General features: G+C 36.3%; 1 protein-coding gene across 1 annotated transcript in view; it reads left to right on the top strand.

Annotated features, from left to right (window-relative positions):
- Window positions 1-221: 221 nt before the first annotated feature.
- Window positions 222-18,755, top strand: part of LOC107686600 (phosphatidylinositol phosphatase PTPRQ-like) — a 29,861-nt gene continuing 11,327 nt past the window's right edge. Inside the window, exons 1-13 of the mRNA XM_016483661.1 lie at window positions 222-327; window positions 4,368-4,528; window positions 4,617-5,019; window positions 6,001-6,162; window positions 6,249-6,428; window positions 6,942-7,049; window positions 7,136-7,417; window positions 8,706-8,987; window positions 14,588-14,899; window positions 14,997-15,272; window positions 16,803-16,954; window positions 17,050-17,191; window positions 17,950-18,273. Coding sequence (XP_016339147.1) covers window positions 264-327; window positions 4,368-4,528; window positions 4,617-5,019; window positions 6,001-6,162; window positions 6,249-6,428; window positions 6,942-7,049; window positions 7,136-7,417; window positions 8,706-8,987; window positions 14,588-14,899; window positions 14,997-15,272; window positions 16,803-16,954; window positions 17,050-17,191; window positions 17,950-18,273 — 2,848 coding nt within the window. The 5' untranslated portion in view covers window positions 222-263. The remainder of the gene's footprint in view (window positions 328-4,367; window positions 4,529-4,616; window positions 5,020-6,000; window positions 6,163-6,248; window positions 6,429-6,941; window positions 7,050-7,135; window positions 7,418-8,705; window positions 8,988-14,587; window positions 14,900-14,996; window positions 15,273-16,802; window positions 16,955-17,049; window positions 17,192-17,949; window positions 18,274-18,755) is intronic.

Genomic DNA, 18,755 nt, shown 5'->3' with positions numbered 1-18,755 from the left:
GATCACATGAATAAATTACACTTTATTAAATTGTAATAATATTTCACAATATTACTGTTTTTACTGTTGTGTGGCCTTGCGTTTAGCACACATGCTCCTGACATGCTCTAGACTACTTAATGCAAAGCACATCCTTTAATAGTTGTTTACTAATGCGGTACATGTATGTGTGTATTTCAGGGTTTATTAGTGAGAACAGCACAATCGAACAGGCGTTTATGTACACTGGACTGACTCCATACACACAATACTACATCCACGTGATGGCCAAATCAGCAGGGGCCACAGGACCGGCAGCAGTGATCAACATTACAACACTAGCAGAAGGTAAAATACATATACGCACACAAATTTACTAGCTAATGAAGGCTTACCGTGACGTCTTTCTTACCCCTACCCAAATCTTAACCTCATAAAAGAGAACATTTTTGCATTTTTACATTTAAAATTTTTATTTTTTTTTTTTACTGATAATGTCCCCATTTTTATCTTAACATTTAGCATTTCTAAGTAAAAAATATATATATTTTTTTTATTTATTTATTTTACTGAGAATGTCCCCTTTTTTTATAAGATTTAGCCAACTTCTAAGGACAAAATTTGTTTCTTTACTATAGATAGTAAAGAAACAACCTGTGAAATGTTATTTGCACCCTGATTGTGTCTTTCATTGAGTTTAATTTTTCAGTTGATATTTCAAACCTTTAGACATGACATCATGTTAGATAAAGTGAACCTGAGTCAGTATAGCATATACTTCAGCTGATTTTATTCAATTAAGGCTGTCAAATAATAATTAAGTTAAACAAAATCCACATTCCCTGTATGAAAATATTATTGCCTCATACACAATAACCAGCTAAACCACATTTAGCTGTGCTGACTGGAACATAAAGAAGCACTGAATCACTTTAGATACTGCTGATGTGCAATTGCTTTTTTTCTTTCTCCATGACCCAGCTACACTTTAGTTGTGGTTCATGGATGAATTGCCACAAATGTATATTCTGCTACAGTGGAGAATTAATGGTTCCTTCAGACATCACTTGACCTCCACCATGATTGATCGTTGGTGTCGTGTTTTCTTAAACTGTGTCTGCTTGTGTATGCTTGATAGTGACATATTGGGAGCCACGTCATACAAAACAATTCAATTTTTGATTCATCTGTTTGGAGAATGTGAACAATGTGAATGTGTAAGTGTTTGCGACTTCTGTAAGTGTTCAGACTCAGGGGTCAAAATAAGTGAGAGTTATAAATGAGGTTTATATTTAGCTGTTCTGGGTGTAATTAAGTCTGTCTGCGAAATCAGCTATCTCTAATTATACCTTTAACTGGGTTAATTTAGCTGGAGGAAAATAATTTTTCATACACAGCCTGTTGGCGTTGAATAAGAAAATGCTTATTAAATGTGTGGAAAAACAAGACTTTAAAGGTTATTTGTTCACTTAGGGTTGCTTTTATCTAAAATTTGATTTTGGTTCAAGGCCTCAAAGCATCCAATGCTATGATAAATAAAAGGCTGCATTTTTCTCAGCATTGGATTGTAGACATGGGAAAATATATCAGCTGTTCCCATGGACATTAATAATCCAACCCAGACTTTACATGTATATACACTACCATTCAAAATATTTTTGATATTAATTATTAATATATATATAAAATATTAATACTTTGATTTAGCTAGGATACACTAAAGTGATCAAAAGTGACAATAAAGACATTTATATTTATTTTTATTATGAATACATTTGCATGACTTTTCTAGTCGTTTGTGATTTAAAGCACTCTTTAATAATTTTTTGCGCTTAATTTTATTTTAAAGCACATTCTTTTTTTAAGTAATTAAGTTGGCTTGAGAAAGCCAACTTACTGAAATACTAAAATGTCTGACTCTGATTTCTCCTAGAGCTTTAACTCTACAAACTCCAAACTCAGCCCTGCTCTTCAGACTGATCTCACTTAGTGTGCTATATCTTTTCTAACTGATACGACTTACAGTTTTCATAAAAATTAAGATTAAAAATCATAAAAATCTCATAGACTTACATTGACGGAATGTTCAGATGAGCCAAGACTATTCAAACTCCAACTTAAATCTAAACACACTGAAGCCCATTATACTCAATGGACCCTTTTCACAAGACTGTGAAATTTTATTTTAAAGCACATTCTTTTTTTAAGTAATTAAGTTGGCTTGAGAAAGCCAACTTACTGAAATACTAAAATGTCTGACTCTGATTTCTCCTAGAGCTTTAACTCTACAAACTCCAAACTCAGCCCTGCTCTTCAGACTGATCTCACTTAGTGTGCTATATCTTTTCTAACTGATACGACTTACAGTTTTCATAAAAATTAAGATTAAAAATCATAACAATCTCATAGACTTACATTGACGGAATTTTCAAATGAGCCAAGACTATTCAAACTCCAACTTAAATCTAAACACACTGAAGCCCATTATACTCAATGGACCCTTTTCACAAGACTGTGATGACGCGTTTAACGGTCATCAGCATCGTAAATCCTCGAAAGTTTTTCATATTTCTTTGTATTATATCACCTTTGCATCAAATTACAAAAAATCAGTTAACGCTAATGCGAGGGGGAAGCTGCATTAGATAATTTGACATCGTTCCCTCTTCTGACAACCATTAACAGTCTCTCTCAATTTTTTTCCTTTGATTGAAATTCATGAAAACACTATCGTGGAGTTTTTCTTTTGCTATTTGAGCAAATGGGAATGCAAAAAATATATTTGTGGTACTCTCCCATTCACTGCTATTCAAGTTAACCCAACTATGACGACTTCCGCTGCTGAGAAACCCAGAAATGTGAAAAAGACTTCCATTCTATGTACTATTTCTAAGCCATTTAAACTCATTCAAACTTATCTATCTAATATTTCTTATCATCTATCTATCTATCTATCTATCTATCTTTCATCTATCTATATATCTATCTATCTATCTATCTGTTAGCAACATGATAGCAACATGCTAATCATGCTAGACACATGCTAGCAAAAGGTTAATCATGCTAGCAACATGCTAAGCATGCTAGCAACATGCTAGTGAAATGCTAATCACGCTAGAAACATGTTAGTGACATGTAAGTAGCTTGATAATCATGCCAGCAACATGCTAGTAATGTTAATCATGCTAGAATCGTGCTAGTCATGCTAGAATCATTCTAGCAACATGCTAGTAACATGCTAATCATGCTAGCAACATGCTAGTAACTTGCTAATCATGCTAGAATCGTGCTAGTAACATACTAGTAACCATAGATATGTATAGATGCCCCATTCGACGGCACCAGGCAGGCACGTAGATGCGGCCGCCATCTTGGAACGGTCAACTTGACGTCATTCACCATTCTGTAGGTTCTCACAGAGCCGTTGAGCCGTTCTGTGCAGGATTGTGGCATCTTTTGAATATTCAGTGATTACTATGGTGAATGACGTCAAGTTGACTGTTACAATATGGCGGATGGCTTACGTATAGCGGCCCATAAAAACAGTCGCTAATGAGGCATCTACATGTATATATCTATTCTAGTAACTAGTTAAACATGCTAACAACATGCTAATCATGTTAGAAACATGTTAGCAACATGCAAATAACTAGTTAAACATGTTAACAACATGCTAATCATGCTAGAAACGTGCTAGCAACATGCTAGTAAGTTTCTAATCATGCTAATAACTTGCTAGTAACATACTAATCATGCTAGAAACGTGCTAGCAACATGCTAGTAACTTGCTAATCATGCTAGTAACATGCTAATCATGCTATAAACATGATAGCTACACGTTAGTAACTTGCTTATAATGCTAACAACATGCTAGTAACATGCTAATCATGCTAGTAATTTGCTAATCCTGTTAACAACACGCTAGTCATTTGTTAATCACTCTAACAACATGCTAGTAACATGCTAATCATGCTAGAAACATGCTAGTCACTTGCTAATCATGCTAGAAACATGCTAGTCACTTGCTAATCATGCTAGAAACATGCTAGTCACTTGCTAGACATGCTAATAACATGCTAGTCACTTGCTAATCATGCTAAGAACATGCTAGTTACTTGTTAATCATGCCAACAATATGCTAGTAACAGGCCAATCATGTTAAAAACATGTTATCAACATCTATATAATCTATCAAAATTTTCAAACTTCAGGCTTTTACAACTGCTTTAAACTTTCAGGCTAGGCTTTCTCAAGCCAACCTAAAGTTTGTCTTGACGAACTTTTTTATCTAGTTTAAAGTCATCTTGCGGGCCTCTTGGAACTGTGCTAAGGCCCCTGGTTAAGTTTATTGTTAACTGTATGTGTGTGTGCATTTATTTCCCCGTTAGCCCCAAGTGCTGTGTCTCATCTGACAGCAGAGGCTGTGGATTCCACGTCTGTCCGTCTGTCCTGGAGACCCCCGAGCCGACCGAACGGACTAATCACACACTATCGGATACTAGTGTTATACCGCAGTACTCTTGTACAGGACATCACCCTGCGAGGACAGGTAAAACACACTAAACTCCACAGACACACACACACAATCACTGTATTGTGTTTAGTTTAGCTTTACTGATATGTCGTTGTGTTTACAGAATGCTCCACTTCGTCGTAATGCGAGGTCACTTGACATCACTACGTCATCTGCATTCATTCTCACCTCACACGGAGCGTTTCCCGCTTTGGGTCGTGATTTTACCAGCACTGATACGGAACTGACCTCTGACCTTCCTCTGACCCCGAGCACCCCCCACACACCTCCACCCTGGCTCACAGTGACCCACGACAGAACTGATGTATCTGTTGAAGCTGAGACTGAGGCTGTGACTGAGGAACCTTTGACTGAACTTTCAGCTGTCACTCAAGGAACTGACCAACCACCATTGGTTAACTTAAGCCCCTCCCAGCCCCGTCGCTCCACTAGGGCGGTGGCCACAGACTCCACCCAGCAGCAGACGAACCCCTCAACAAGAGCTGCCACCACTATTGGAATAGAGGGTAAATAACTGTTGTGGTGACTTGGATGCTAATATTACTGTTAAAAGCACAACCAAAATAACAACTCATAATAAGCCATTTATATTAGGTATCCGTAAGTATAAATATTATTTAAAATCTCCATAGATAAAATTAATTTTTTAGCAACATGAATAAACCTGTCAAGACAGACCTACTTTACTCTGTGTTCATTTAGAATTATTTATAAACTATTATAGTGTGGATTAATATTTTGAATTAGCTTTTTATTAGTTTTTATTTTCATATTTTCAGTTTTCATTTTAATTTTAGTTCAAATAGTAATTTTGTTATGCACTCTCATAATTTATGTTAGTTTAATTTTAGTTTCCATTTTTTTCAGCTGCTGTTTTTTTTTGTTTTATGTATTTTATTTTTCCAAATTTGCTTCAATTACCAACATTTTTTTTTCATGGTTACAAATTTGTTAATAACAACACTGACTGAAGTATAGACAAGACACTTCATTTTTTTTTAATTGTGTGTGTTTTTTTTCCCCTGCTTATTTCCCTACCCATAATCCTAAAGAAATAATCCACCAATCAGAGAAGTCACTGTAACCATGAAAACTGGTTGAAATTGGTGAAAAGAGCAGTTGTGACCTGTATTTTGTTTTAATACATTTTTATATAAAATATTTTATATTTATATAGTTTTATTTTTTATTTACATTTTATATAAAATATAAGTATTTTATATAAATCTGAATTATTGTATTAATTTATTTAAATAAGTATGCTATACTTAGTCCTTACAGTAGTCCATGACTTATAGTAAATAGTTTTATATTGTACCATCATTTTTTTTTTTATTTGATCACTTTTGGAAAGTTTGTAATGTTGTTGTGCTAGTTCATGTTCTTCCAAAAATTCTTTATTGAGGAATTTTTTAAAATCCCAATGGAGAAAATTATTGGGAAAATTGCTTTCTGTTTTCTGATTGGTTGTGCTTTATGATTGACAGTCCTACCTGCCACTGAGGAGACAGCAGACCTGTTGTCTGATCACATCATGTATGTGGTTAGAAGACTGAGTCCTTTCACCGAGTATACATTTAGCGTGACGGCAAAAAACATCATTGGAGAAGGGCCTTCCACAGAAGTTACAGTGAAAACAACTGAACAAGGTACAATACATTCAGACTTCTGAGTTGAAGTACAGTAGTTATAACATACAACCACTGTATAAAGTAACCCCAGTCTTTCCCCACAGTGCCCAGCTCTGTTCAGAATGTGTCCTATCAGAACCTGACCTCCACCTCCATCCGTGTTACTTGGGAGCCACCACTGAACCCTAACGGCAAGATAACTCACTACACTGTATATGCACAAAATCTCCTTACAAACCAGCAATTACGACAGATGGCGGACACCACCACTGAAGTGCTCACAGGTAACACCCTATAATAAAGGATCATGTGACACTGAAGACTGGAGTAATGATGCTGAAAATTCAGCTTTGCATCCTAGGAATAATCTACATTTTAAAATCTAGTACATTAGAAATAGTTATTTAAAATTTTAATAATATATCACAATGCTATTGCTTTAACTGCATGTTTGATCAAATAAATGCAGCCTTTGTAAGCACAAAAAGCTTCTTTCAAAAACATTAAAAAATCATTCCGACCCCAAGCTTTTGAACAGTTTGAACAGATGCCACACTTTCTAGGACACCTTGAAGATAACCGACTTAACACATCCACTAAAAAATCACCAAGATTGAGCAAAAATAATAAAAAATGGTGAATTTCCAAGAAAACACCCTTGCAGTTGTTTGCAGATTCATCCTGCTTGGATATTTTACATCTAATGCAATGACGTTTAGACATTTCTAGGTGTGACCCAGGTGTTCAAATAGTTTTTGAGGCCACCGTATAACACTTATATATGCTCATATCCACAGGTCTGGACAAGTACAGCAGTTATAAGGTACGTGTGGCCGCTTCCACCGCCGTGGGGGAAAGTCCACTGACCGATGAAGACTACATCTTCGTTATGACACTAGAGGATGGTATTGAGCCAGTTATGTTTCATATACATACAGAAGCCCCTTAAACATTTTGGAAATCTCTTAGCATGCTTCCATCTGCCTTTTAGAGCCGGATTCACCCCCACGGGATCTGGCCGTAGTGAAAACCACCTCCTCCACCGCTGCTCTCACCTGGTCTCCGCCAGAGAAACCCAACGGCATCATCCGCCTGTACGAGGTCTCCTACACCAACGGCACATACAGCAACACAGTCAACAGCACATCGCCCAGTGCCACACTGCGCTACCTGAAGCCATACACACACTACAATGTGACTGTCCATGCGTTTACGCTACACGGACATGGGAACCAGATTTCTGATACTCTACAGATGCTGTCGGGGGAGGATGGTGAGCCATTGTGTGTGTGTGTTCATATTTAATTGAAAAACTAGAAGAGGTATAAAACTTTAATCCAATCTCATCCTGAAATCCCACACTCTTTCCCTTTCAAAGGGTTCCTACAGTTAAGGCACATTCACACATACAGCGATTAAAGTCTTGGTGCTGTTTGATTTCTAGTAGACATTCCCACTCCAACTCTATCAAGCATAAAATTATGTGAACTCTAGTGTCTTTACGCCAGTAGCTATTCGCTCATCGCATCTCTACTTCAATTTGCATGAAGTGGAATGTAAATCACCAACTCTCATTAATAAAGATGAATGACTTTCAGACACTTTGTTGCAGCAAACATACTTTTAATCAGCAACAACACATTAAATTGATCAAAAGTGACAGTAAGACTTTTAGAATGTTACAAAAGCTTTCTATTTCAAATAAATGCTGTTCTTTTGAACATTCTTTTCATCAAAGAATTCTAAAAAAGTATCACAGTTTGCAAAAAAATATTAAGCAACATTGATAATAATGAGAAATATTCTTGAGCACCAAATCAGCATACTAGAATGATTTCTGTAGGATCATGTGGCACTGAAGACTGGAGAAATGGCTGATGAAAATTCAGCGTTGCATCACAGAAATAAATGTAATGTTAAATAGATTCCAATAGAAAATAGCTATTTTAAATTTGAATAATATTTCACATTATTCCTGTTTTTACTATATTTTTGATCAAATAAATGCAGCCTTGGTGAGCATAGCTTCTTTCAGAATCAGTAAAAAGTTTTACCGACCCCAAACTTCTGAATGTTAGTGTATGAATACACCTTCATTCATAAAAGCCCACTTCCTAGCACACCTGCTCTGACATATTGAGCCATGGTGCTTATGCAGGTGATTTACAGTAAGTTTAAATCTTAGTCATTTCCCCTTCTTCTCCCCTGTCCTCTTTGTACTATTCATTATGTTGAAAAAACTCCATAGAACAGGCCAAAAAGGGAGCGTGGCCTAGTGATTAGTGCATGAGCTCCAGCATGTTGAGTTATGGTACTCATGTTTCCTTCTTTTTATTATTTCAGCATATTGAGCTGCTTATGTGGGAAATGCAGATTCTAATCTCATTCCCCCTCTCTACCTTCTGTTTAAAAAAAGATTAATTAATTAAAAAGCCCACTTCATGTTCTAATATTATTTATCACATGCGTGAGAGGACTCTTTTATTGAATATTAGCAATTTGCAGGCTGATATATTTTTTGCACTAAGCATCTTAATGTGCAGTTTAATTGTTTGTTGCAGTGCCTGGCAGCCCACCTTACGATTTGACCTATGAGAACATCGGATCCAGTGAGGTGAATGTGTCATGGTCACCCCCGATTCTCGCAAATGGCATCATCTTGTTCTACAATGTAGAATACTGGAATGCCACACACAGTCTGAACCAAACCACACACGTGCCTTATATCACCCTGTCCAACCTGCGAAAGTATGCGCGCTACCGTATCAGCGTACAGGCCGCCACACTGGTCGGCTTGGGAAACCACACGAGTGAGATCCTGAACATCACCACACTGGAGGACGGTGAGTGTTCGGTTTTAACAAACGGACCTTGTGGTGTTTAATGAAGCTGTTTTTACTTTTTAGGTTCAGTCTTCATGGTGAATTTATCAGGATCTGGCTAAAGATGCAGAAAGTACTGTATTAAGGTCACACTTAAACATTTCTTCTTTTTACAGATTTTCAAAGGTCTGCGCGCAGGAAATGAAAGTGTTTTATTATTTTTAACTATTTTTATTTCTCCCACAGGACATTTCTGAAAGCAATCTGGGAGTTTTTTTTTTTTACAGTGTTATGGATAAGTTTTGCCTTTAAACCAAGTTTCATCTTTCTACCTCAGGAGACAGAACCTACCGACAATGTCTGTGTTTGTTTCTCTGTGTTTGGTTGGTTAGTTTTTCCATTAGCAGCTGTCAGAATGGACAAATGTGGATGCCGTTCCTGGCATGGGAGACATTCTCTTACATTTACTAACTCAAATCACTGTCTTGTTTGAAGAGTAAAGTCCTTTTCCACAGTTTTGGGTCTATAATAGCTGTTTTTCCTAAACGACAGTACCCAGTTCCCCTCCAAAATTCCTAATCGCCAGAAAATTGTCTGATACTGAGGTAGAGTTGTCCTGGAAACCTCCAGAGGAGGCCAACTCTGAGATTTTATACTACATATTGAGAGTGTGGTAAGTAAAGATGATTTAAAATCAGTTTTTACCAAAGACCTGGCTATTGTCGTACAAGATTGAAACTAACATTTGTGTGCGTGTATTAGGAATCTGAGCTCTGAGTTTGTCGCCAATGTGACGGAAACGTCGGTGGTGGTGAGTGTGGATGGATTGGGTCAATATAACGCCTCCGTGAGCAGCTGGACTCGACTCGGAGATGGAGGAATGTTGATTTACATCACGTTCAGTACCATAGAATCAGGTGAACACAAACACATTCTGTCATCATAAGCATGTTTCTAATGTTAAGGCACATATGCCTCATTTTGGCCAAAAATTATAGCAGCATCCAAGGCTCGAAATTGCGACCATTTTGGTGACCATAAAAGGTAAAAATCTATTTAAACTTATTGGAAAAGATTAATTTCTGTCACTGCTTTGAACTGACCACCACACAGAATATGAATATTAAAAATTTTAGGAGTCAGCTGTCCACTGTAGTCCTTAAGATATCAGCACAGTAACACTCAGTCAAATTATTGTTATCGATAAAATCCCAGAAAATATCGAGATCTAATTTTTTTGTCAATAATTTGTAGTTGTGGTGCTCCTAAATTTTTGGTGAGTGCTCCTATATTTTTGCTGGTGCTCCTAACATTTTGAAGTTGGGAGCACCAGTGCTACCAAGTAAAAAAGTTAATTTCGAGCCCTGAGCATCACAAGTATCCTAGAATAAACTGTGAAATCATTTGGAGATGACTGAAATATCAGATTTAAATACATACATTACATTACAGTAATAAATTACATCTTAAAATATATTCAAATAAAAAACAGTTATCTGAAATTGTGATCAACTGCTCATATTAATGCAACCTTGGTGAGCATAAGAGACTTCTTTCAAAATCTTACCGACCCCAAAATTTTGAAAGATTGAAAGCATATAGAAGCGTTAGAAAATAACAGAACATTTAACTTCTTTCAAGATGTTTCAATTCAGTCAGTTATAAGGTTTAGTTTCATTTAGCCTAGAGAGTCAGGCAGCTCACTAAGTTTTGAAAAAGAACCACAATATCATGAAACAGCATTGCCATCATAGTCATAAAGATAAATGCTTTCTCTGTTTTGCAGCCCCCTCTGACCCTCCACAGAATGTATCATACACACTCCTCACCACCACTACAGTACGTCTCAGCTGGAGTCCTCCAAACCAACCCAACGGCATCATCCAATACTATACCATCTACTACACAGACAATACAAAAAACAACACAAAGTATACGCAGGTATATACACTCACACATTATTGATCCTCCTTACAAACCAGCAAGTATTGATCTTTTTAAAGACACTACATTTACATTTACATTTACATTTACATTTAGTCATTTAGCAGACGCTTTTATCCAAAGCGACTTACAAATGAGGACAATGGAAGCAATCAAAATCAACAAAAGAGCAATAATATACAAGTGCTATAACAAATCTCAGTTAGCTGAACGCAGTACACGTAGCAAGGGTTTTTAAATAATATAAATAAAAAGAAAACAGATAGAATAGAAAAAGAATAGAGCAAGCTAGTGTTAGAGGTCTTTTTTGCTTTTGTTAATTGTATAATAAATGAAAAGAAAACAAATAGAATACAAAAAGATTAGAAAACAAGTGTTAGTTTGTTGTTTTTTTTATAAAGAAAACAAGCAGCAAATGAATAGAGTGCAAGTCTAAAAGGGACAAGTGCTTTTCTTTTTTTTTATAAGAATAGAATTAGAATAGAGAGTGCTAGAGTTAGAGGGTCAAATAAAGATATTTTGTGCTTCTTTGGGATGGCACAATAAAGCGACGTTCACTTGCAGAACGCAAGCTTCTAGAGGGCACATAACTGAAGTAATGAATTTAGGTGAAGGGGTGCAGAGCCAGTGGTGGTTTTGTAGGCAAACATCAATGCCTTGAATTTTATACAACACTAAACATGATGGCATTCTATTTTCTATTTAAATATATTTTAAAATATAATTTATTCCTGTGATGCAAAGCTGAATTTTCAACATCATTACTCCAGTTTTCAGTGTCACATGATCCTTCAGAAATAATATGCTTATTTTTCTGATTATTATCAATCTAATATGCTGATTTCTTATTATCAATGTTGAAAACGGTTGTGCTGCTTAATATTTGTGTGGAAACTGTGATACATTTTTTCAGTATTCCTTGATGAATTGAAAGTTCAAATGAAGTCTTTGCTGTCATGTTTGATAATCTTAATGCAAAACTGGACTTTTTAAAAAAGAATATGTTTTTAATAAGTTTTCTAATTAGCTGTTTACTAACTAAATCGGCTGTCACTGGAAACTTGTCACACCTAATTAGCAGCAATTTACTGTAGATATGATTTGTTTTTCTTGTGTTGATATCCTCATTAGATAAAATACCTTTGGCAGGTTTTACAATCCCGATTAGTTGTGCAGAAATCAGAAAGAAATAAGTAGAAAAAAGCAAATTGTACCATGTTTTGGACATGTAACATTTTAAGGAATAGTTCACCCTAAAATTTAAATTCTGTCATCATTTACTCACCCTGAGTTGTTCCAAACCTGTTTGAGATTCTTTCTTCTGTTAAGCATAAAATAAGATATTTTAAAGAATGTGGGCAACCAAACAGTTGACGGTAGCCATTGACTTCCATAGTATGGGAACAAAAATACTAAAGACTGAATCGGTGGCTACAGTCAGCTGTTTGGTTACCCATATTCTTCAAAATATCTTATGTTGTAATTCGACAGAAGAAAGAAACTCATACAGGTTTGGAACAAGAGGAGGGTAAGTAAATGATGAACCACCACAGTACTTTTTGTAAAGGATTTAATCTCTAAGAATAGCTAGACCAAACTCAGAATGAAATGCTGATTCAGTCGTGCAGTGAATGACCATGTTCTCTTTCTCTCTCTGTAGACGGTTCCTGGTTCAGAGCACTGGTTGGTGTTGTCTGATCTGAGGGCAGGACATGAGTACAGTGTATGGATGAGTTCCAGCACTTCTGTTGGTGATGGGGGAGTGTTCAGTCCCCATCTAAACTTCACCGCTTTAGAAGACGGTCAGTCTCCTCACACACTCAGGGGAGAAGCGCAGCTCTGCACCACTTTTCCAACAGATTATGCTCCCAAAAAAATCACACTGAAACTCATAAACACACACACCACACAGATTCAGCACATTTTGTGAAAGGAGACAACTTCCTTCAAGCTGCAAACTGGGATTGTTGAGCCCTCACCACGAGACCGAGTGCATCTGATCTCAAAGCCTTTTATTTGTCGGTCTCTAGACTATCCCAGCTTGCATTTCCTCTCACAGGATTTGTTGAAAGTAGAAAATAGCACGTTGCTGTAAGTTTCTGGGTATATTATGTAACGTTATATATTTGTCTTCAAGAATATTGTAAATGTGTCAATTTGACTTAAGAAATATTGTAACACTTCCTGCTTGAGAGCAATTGGATACTTTTTTTGTCTCCTGCTTCTCACATCTTTGTGCTGAGAAAAAGAGCCCAGTAATGTCATGTATCTCAAAAGAGATCTCAAATTGTACTCAGATTTGGCCAAATCTGCAGGTCAGAGATCTCAAACATTACTCATGAAAGCAAATGATCTGAGCAGCTGTCTACTTTATTTTTATAGCTCTAGGCTTTTATTAAATGTCAACAGCTCATTTGCTCTCCTTTTTCATTTAGGAGTAACATCTGAGCTGATTCTTAAAAGAAACAGTTGAGAAGTACATTTGATGCCCACATTCTTTAAAATATCTTATTTTATGCTTGAAAGAGCAATCTTTGAACACTAAAATTAATTATTTCATACTTTATGTTTATGTGAATATGTTAACCTGGTTTCAGGATCTATACCGTGTGTCAAGGTTTTATGTAAGAGTCAAAACAAACCATTTTTGTGTGATTTTGGGAAAAACGGTGCAGAGGTGACCTTCTGAGACAGATGAAGGTTTTTCTCCCCTGGCGTCTGAGATTTTGAAAGTGTTCTATATGAATAAATAATGCCATGGTCCTGTTTGGCTCTTTGTGAGTGATTGTGTCTGATCGGTTTGTAGTTACTGGAGAATCACCCAGCTTCAGCAGCTCAGTTCAGCCCAAAGCAATATCTCGGACACAGAACATGCTCCAGACGGATTTTCTTACTAACACAATCAGCCTGTCTTTCTCTGCTTCTCTCTGCTTTTCTATATCTGTGATCTTGACTCTGGATTTTGCAGACGCTGTGCCGGAGTTTATTTACCCTTTTTCATTTCCACAGATTCACAGATGTGTGTAATTGCTGAATATCATGTCCATGTGTGTGTTGTATGTGTGCTTTTGTATTTTTAATTCATATTTTAATCTCTTGGTTTAAGATGGATCATTTATCTTCACTGCTTTTAATCATTTGAATCGTTGACTGGTTTGGTGTTGCAGTGTGCCATTTATGCTTTATTTAAGCATAAATTAATTAATTAATTAAATATATTAATTAAAAGGATAGTTCTTTGTACATCTAATGGGTGAATCTCAATTTCTGGCTCATATTTCACGCTAAGATTTAAAAATATATATTATATATTAAAATAAAATCCTACGTTTTTATCATGATAATTATTTTTTAAATGTTTGTTTACTTATTTACCTTTATGATTTTTATTATCTTTTTTATGATTTTTGACCTTTATGAAAACCTTTTAATTGTCCTTTAATAGGCTTCATTTTTTTGAGGTGAAATATGTCCTGATATTGCAAGTTTTCATGAGATAAACCCTAATTGTGTTACTTTAGATTGGGGAACAAAGTCTCATTGCATTTCTTGGTTGCACATTGAACCAACATCTATTACTTAGACTGCAATGATTTGTTCTCTGTTCTAAAGTGTAACTGTTAGCCGTTCTTCACCCATTATTAATTGTATCTCTTCTACATCCTCCCCCCGTGCAGTGCCGAGTGGTCCCGTCCACAACCTCACTGCTACGATCTATAGCTCTACGGCTGTAGTGATCAGCTGGGACCCTCCTCTGGAGCCCAACGGCAGAGTCTTCTATCAGCTGAGCCTCCAAGAGGTGGGTATGACCCACGCGTCCATCAACCGCACGGTCAACATCACCATCACCAAAACTACCACAGACAACATCTACCTCTTCACCAAGCTCAGGAAGTATTTTCCCTACATCATAAAAGTCACCCCGGCAACCAGTGCTGGATCGGCTTTAAACCACACTGCAATGCTACACCTGCGAACAGATGAAGATGGTATGCATCACTTCCTGTTTTTTACATGCACATGTATATAAAGCATACTTACTGATTGAAAACTATTGTGTGTCTGTGTTTGTCTGTGTTTTGACAGTCCCAAGTTCTCCTCCATTGCCTGGAGCTAGTAGGAATCTCTCCAGCACCTCCATCCATGTGTCATGGTTCCCCGCAGTGGAGGCCAATGGCGAGATCATAGATTATGCTGTAGTTTTACAGGGTCCTGGGACCGTCAACAAAACCTACACCACTGAAACACACCTAATGCTCTCGGAACTCATTTCATTTACACCTTACAATCTCTCCATCGCTGCGGTCACCCGCATAGGTGTCGGTCCCTCCGTGATTATTCCACTGCATACTGATGAAGCAGGTCAGAGATGCATCTTTATTGTTTTTCTAGAGGAACTGATCTGTTCAAAATTTAAATATTTCATTAGAATTTGAATGTGGAGTTTGTTTGATATTTGAATATTTAAAACAAAAATTTGAAAAGTCTTTTGTTTGATCTTTGAAAATGTAAACTTTTGTTAAACTTTACATCTTTTTTCTTTATAAAATTTGAATTTGGAATTTGTTTGATATTTACATTTTTAAAGCGGAAATAGAATTTGAGGTCTGATGTTTGATCTTCAAAAATCTAAACTTTTGTTAAACATTAGATCTTTAAGGCATGGCTTTAAAATATGAATTTGAAATTTGTCTGACATTTGAAATGTAAAAATTAAAATTTAAAGTAAAACATTTTTGTTATAAACTTTTTAGTACATTTTAAAATGCACTCATCAATTTTGTTATGTGTAACATAAACAACACAAATTATATACAGTTGCCAAAGCCTTAGAGAACAAATGAAGAAAAAAGAAATAAATGCATTCTTAAATTAAGAAATAAATGTGTGTGTGATATACAGTGTGTGTATATATATATATATATACAGTGGGTACGGAAAGTATTCAGACCCCCTTAAATTTTTCACTCTTTGTTATATTGCAGCCATTTGCTAGTCTTAGCGATCAAATGAAGGAGAAATGAAGATATATCTGTGGTGTTGGTGTGTATGTTTCAGTGTCAGATGCCATTGGGAATCTGACCTGCTCTGGATTGGATTGGAATTCAGTGTACATGGAATGGGAGCTTCCGATTCATCCTAACGGAGAGATTCTGTACTACCTCATTCGCTCTGGAGATCTAGATGAGGAGGCTCATCCTCTCGTGCTCGCACACACAGTGGCACACACTTTCATCGGCCTGTCACCTAACATTTTCTATGTCATCAGCGTAGCTGCAGTTAATTCAGCTGGAATAGGGGAGGAAGCCAACTGTACTGCACATACTCCACCAGAGTCAGGTATGATGTCTTAAAGAGATAGTTCACCCAAAAATGAAAATTTGCTGAAAATTTACTCACCCTCATGCCATCCAAGATGTAGATGAGTTTGTTTCTTCAATGGAACAAATTTGGAGAAATGTTGCATTGCATCACTTGCTCACCGGTGGATCCTCTGCAGTGAATGGGTGCCGTCAGAATGAGAGTCCAAACAGCTGATAAAAACATCAGAAAAATCTGCAAGTAATCCACACTACTCCAGTCCATCAATGAATGTCTTATGAAGTAAAAAGCTTCTTGTTTGTGAGAAATAAATCCATAATTAAGATGTTTTAACTTTAAACTCTTGCTTAAATACATGATCTCTATATAAGGGCAATAATCCTAAAATGGTAATTACTTACTTAAGTCTTGCCTTGAAAATGTAATAAATAAAGTTTGACATTTGAAAATTGTAATTTGAAATCTGAAGTCCTAATTTCAAATCTGAATACCCTACTTTGCAAATTCATTCAATTATAAATGTGCAGACTTAATGTGTCTAATGTCTTATGTGCTTTTTTGTGTGTCCAGTCCCAATGTCTCCACCACACGATCTGATTATTTTTAACCACACTGTGAATTCAGTGTGGCTTCAGTGGGAACCAAGTCCAGAGCCAAATGGAATCGTCCAGCACTACGGATTCCGAATACTCGAACTAAACACATACACTTTCAGATATCAGGTGATACACCCCTATGTCTATGTAGTATGTTTGATTATGTTCTCACATTTTTCTCTGTGTATAAATTAAACTTCATATGCCTCTGTTTACCCAAGAACTCATCAGATGCATCCACACAAGCAGAACTGAGTGGCTTTAGACCTCATAATTCATATGAAATCAGCGTGTGCGCATTCACTAGAGCAGGAAATGGGGATCAGTACAGCCTACCTGTCATATTCACCACCAATGAATCAGGTAATACACACACACACATTCATTCGTGTCACATGATCCTTCAGAAGTTATTCTAATATGCTCATTTGCTGCTCAAGAAGACACATTTCTTATTATTGTCAATGCGACAACTGTGTTAAAGAAAATGTAAAAAAAAAAATCTTTAAAAAGTTTAAACTTTTGTTCAACTTTAGGTTTTAAATCTTTAAGCCTTGGCTTTGAAATTTGAATTTGTTTGATATTTCACTTAAATACCCATAGAGTCCATAATCCATAATAATGCTTCCTCCAGTGAAAAAGTCCATGCCCTGTTGTCCTCTCACATCAAAATCCACCATCATATTTGTTTAGAACTGTTTTGGACTGTTTTCACTGGTAAACGGTGCTTGATATGAGCATATTTCTCTCTTGATTCAGACAAGATCAATTTTTCATTTTAAAAGGCAATATTATGGACTCACATTTTAACTGAAAAATGTGGTTATAAAGTTAAAAATGTCCTAATATGTTTATTTTGAACACGTCACATGACATTAATTGATGGACTGGAGTGATGTGGATTATTGTGATGTTTTAATCAGCTGTTTGGGCTCTCAATCTGATGGCACCCATTCACTGCAGAGGATCCAGTGGTGAGCAATTGATGTACAGTAATGCTAAATTTCTCCAAATCTGTGTCAATAACCCTAACCCTAAGTATCTAAGTATTAAACTTCGGCATGTAATTTATTCTGCACCATTTGTGGTACAGACATGATTGTTTCTTTTTCTTTCTGCAGTTCCTGGTCCGCCCCAGTCACTGACCATAATGGATGTTACCTCTGACAGTGTGTCTCTAAGATGGCAGCATCCCGTCCATGTTCCTGGTCTGTTGCAGGGTTATAATGTAGAGATTCAGCAATTGGCAAGAAATTGTGAGCCAGAGCAGCACATGGAGTCCTGTGTGGAGAGTGAGCTTGTGGAGTGGGTTGAAGGAGAAACCAGTGGAGTCACACTTTCCCCTCTGCTGAAATATAGAGAGTACCGCATCAGACTGGTGGCGTTCACCAGGGCTGGAGCCGGAGAACCCTCCGACTGGATCCACACACAGACACTCACAGGAAGTATGTTACACATGCATAAAAATATTCCCATAAGAAAGAAAAATCACAAATGAGATCTCTTTAATGTCTCGTATGTTTATCCTAGACACCAATATGAGACTTTTGCTTGAGTTTCCCATTTGCAAGATGTTTCCCCTGAGAAAAAGGGTCTAGTCTCGCATATCTTCTCTCGAGTTTCAGAAGAGATCTCAGCAATTTCAGATCTTAATATAAAATTAAACATTTCTCATTCAGTTTTTTCAGATCACTATCCAATTTGATTTTGACTCTATACTCTCACTGTATGTCTACAATTCATTTGTTTTATTGCTTCTAAGAAAATTCTGAGGCAAGGTCGATACTTAAAATGTAGATTTTATAACTTTAAAGAAAAACAACTTTGTATAGTTTCTAAAAAAATACAGAAATATATGTAATAAAACAAAAAATATAGAAGTATATAGAAGACACATATATATATATATATATATATATATATACTG

The sequence above is a fragment of the Sinocyclocheilus anshuiensis genome, unplaced genomic scaffold (genome assembly GCF_001515605.1).
Source record: "Sinocyclocheilus anshuiensis isolate Anshui unplaced genomic scaffold, SAMN03320099.WGS_v1.1 scaffold733, whole genome shotgun sequence".
Taxonomy (NCBI): domain Eukaryota; kingdom Metazoa; phylum Chordata; class Actinopteri; order Cypriniformes; family Cyprinidae; genus Sinocyclocheilus; species Sinocyclocheilus anshuiensis.
The sequence above is the reverse complement of the archived record's forward strand: the minus strand, read 5'-3'. Positions and strand labels throughout refer to the sequence as shown.